The sequence below is a fragment of the Cryptosporidium andersoni genome (genome assembly GCF_001865355.1).
Source record: "Cryptosporidium andersoni isolate 30847 chromosome Unknown contig_83, whole genome shotgun sequence".
NCBI lineage: Eukaryota > Apicomplexa > Conoidasida > Eucoccidiorida > Cryptosporidiidae > Cryptosporidium > Cryptosporidium andersoni.
The window spans coordinates 7,139-8,776 of NW_027122864.1; the positions used below are offsets into that span (position 1 = coordinate 7,139).

The following is a 1,638-nucleotide window of genomic DNA, read 5'->3' on the forward strand; positions in this document are numbered from 1 at the left end:
AAAAAAAAAAAAAAAAACAAATTAGATTTGAATATATTTATGAAAATTAATGATAAGTTATATAAAATTTTTCATTTCATTTATTTTAAATACATTTATATATCAAAAAGACTAAATATAAAAGTTTGTTTTACTAATTTTCTAATATACGAATTTATCTTTAATATTTGAATATCAAAATTTGGTTATTAAAATCATACTATTCTTGACATATATCTTGAATAACTGCTTCATTTATATGAAGATAAATAAACATGGGAATATTATATAATATTGTAAATATAATGGATGTAGTAAGAAACCATTTATTATATCCACCAGTAATACACAAAACTATAAGCTTTAATAATAATAATAAGGCATCATTAGTAAATAATTTCCATAAAAAATAAGAAGAAATATTAAATTCATGAGCTTCAATATGATTTGGAATTACAAAAAAGTCACGGAAAATATTGTGAATTAAATGAAGATGAAATATATGAAATGTATCTGAAAATTGTAGAATCTTATAGGGACGTATTGTATATGGTATCTTTACATTTTGATAAGAATTACTAGAAGATTCAACATGAATAATTCCATCTGTTAAATTGTCATTATTTTCTTTATATTCATACATATTCAAATCATCATCTATAAAAAATTTTTTACATCTTCTAATACACTTGTATAATACATGTCTAGTATTGTCTTCATTATCATCTCTATTATTTGAAACTGATTCTATACAATTATTAACATTATGTTGACAATTAGTAGAGACTCCAGACATTTCTATCTCTCCCTCATTTATTCTATTTCTAGATTCCAGCTCATAATCTTCAATATTATCCATATTAGCTGTTTTGAAAAGTGACAAAAAAGTTGAAGGTTTAGAAATTATAAATAAATCATTAGATAAAAATAATGTTATAATCATACGACACTTAATAACTATGATTATCATATTAGAAAAAATAAATACTGGATAAATAATTAAACTATAGTTGATGGATATAAACCAAAGACTTAATAAAAAGCATGTATCTAATGCATCACCAACCCTACCAAAAAGTCCCATGATAAAGCATATAATACAAAGACAAATTTTAGATTCAAAGGGAATTTCTGGATACTCACCAATAATAGTTTTAACTATCTTATATTCTTTGTATAAAATTGTTGAAGAAATAATTGATGCAGTAGTAAGTACAATGAACAAAATTGTTTTTGTAATTTTTGGAAATAGAATATCCTCAGATATAGCTAAAATTATACATAGTATTATCAAAATGTTCATTAATATATTTCCAGATAAAGCAATAATACACAAATTACGTAATTTATGTAAAAATCTTGGGTCTAATGCATAAACTATGTTTTGTGAGGGACGTATCTCCTCAAATATAGAGGACCAAGTCATCTGATCATAATCTTCTAATACATCTGATAACATTTATCCAATTTCCTGAGGGAGGTACATAGGGGATATAGAAGTATCAATTTTAATTTGCTGTATCATAAAAATAGTTATTCTACCACTTATTTGTAACAAGAAATTTTATAAATATTAGCGCCTATATTTACCGCTCATTTAAATATCTTATTAAGTAATAGAATGTAAAATTATTGACTATCTGGTTAAGATAATAAAAC

The 1,638-nt window shown here is 23.1% G+C and overlaps 1 protein-coding gene across 1 annotated transcript; it reads right to left on the reverse strand.

Annotated features, from left to right (window-relative positions):
- Positions 1 to 199: 199 nt before the first annotated feature.
- Positions 200 to 1,438, reverse strand: cand_028950 (uncharacterized protein; the record flags this gene model as incomplete). The annotated part of the gene is made up of 1 exon (XM_067213122.1): positions 200 to 1,438. One exon carries the CDS (start codon positions 1,436 to 1,438, stop codon positions 200 to 202), a length of 1,239 nt encoding a protein of 412 aa, XP_067067695.1.
- Between the last annotated feature and the right edge of the window lie 200 nt (positions 1,439 to 1,638).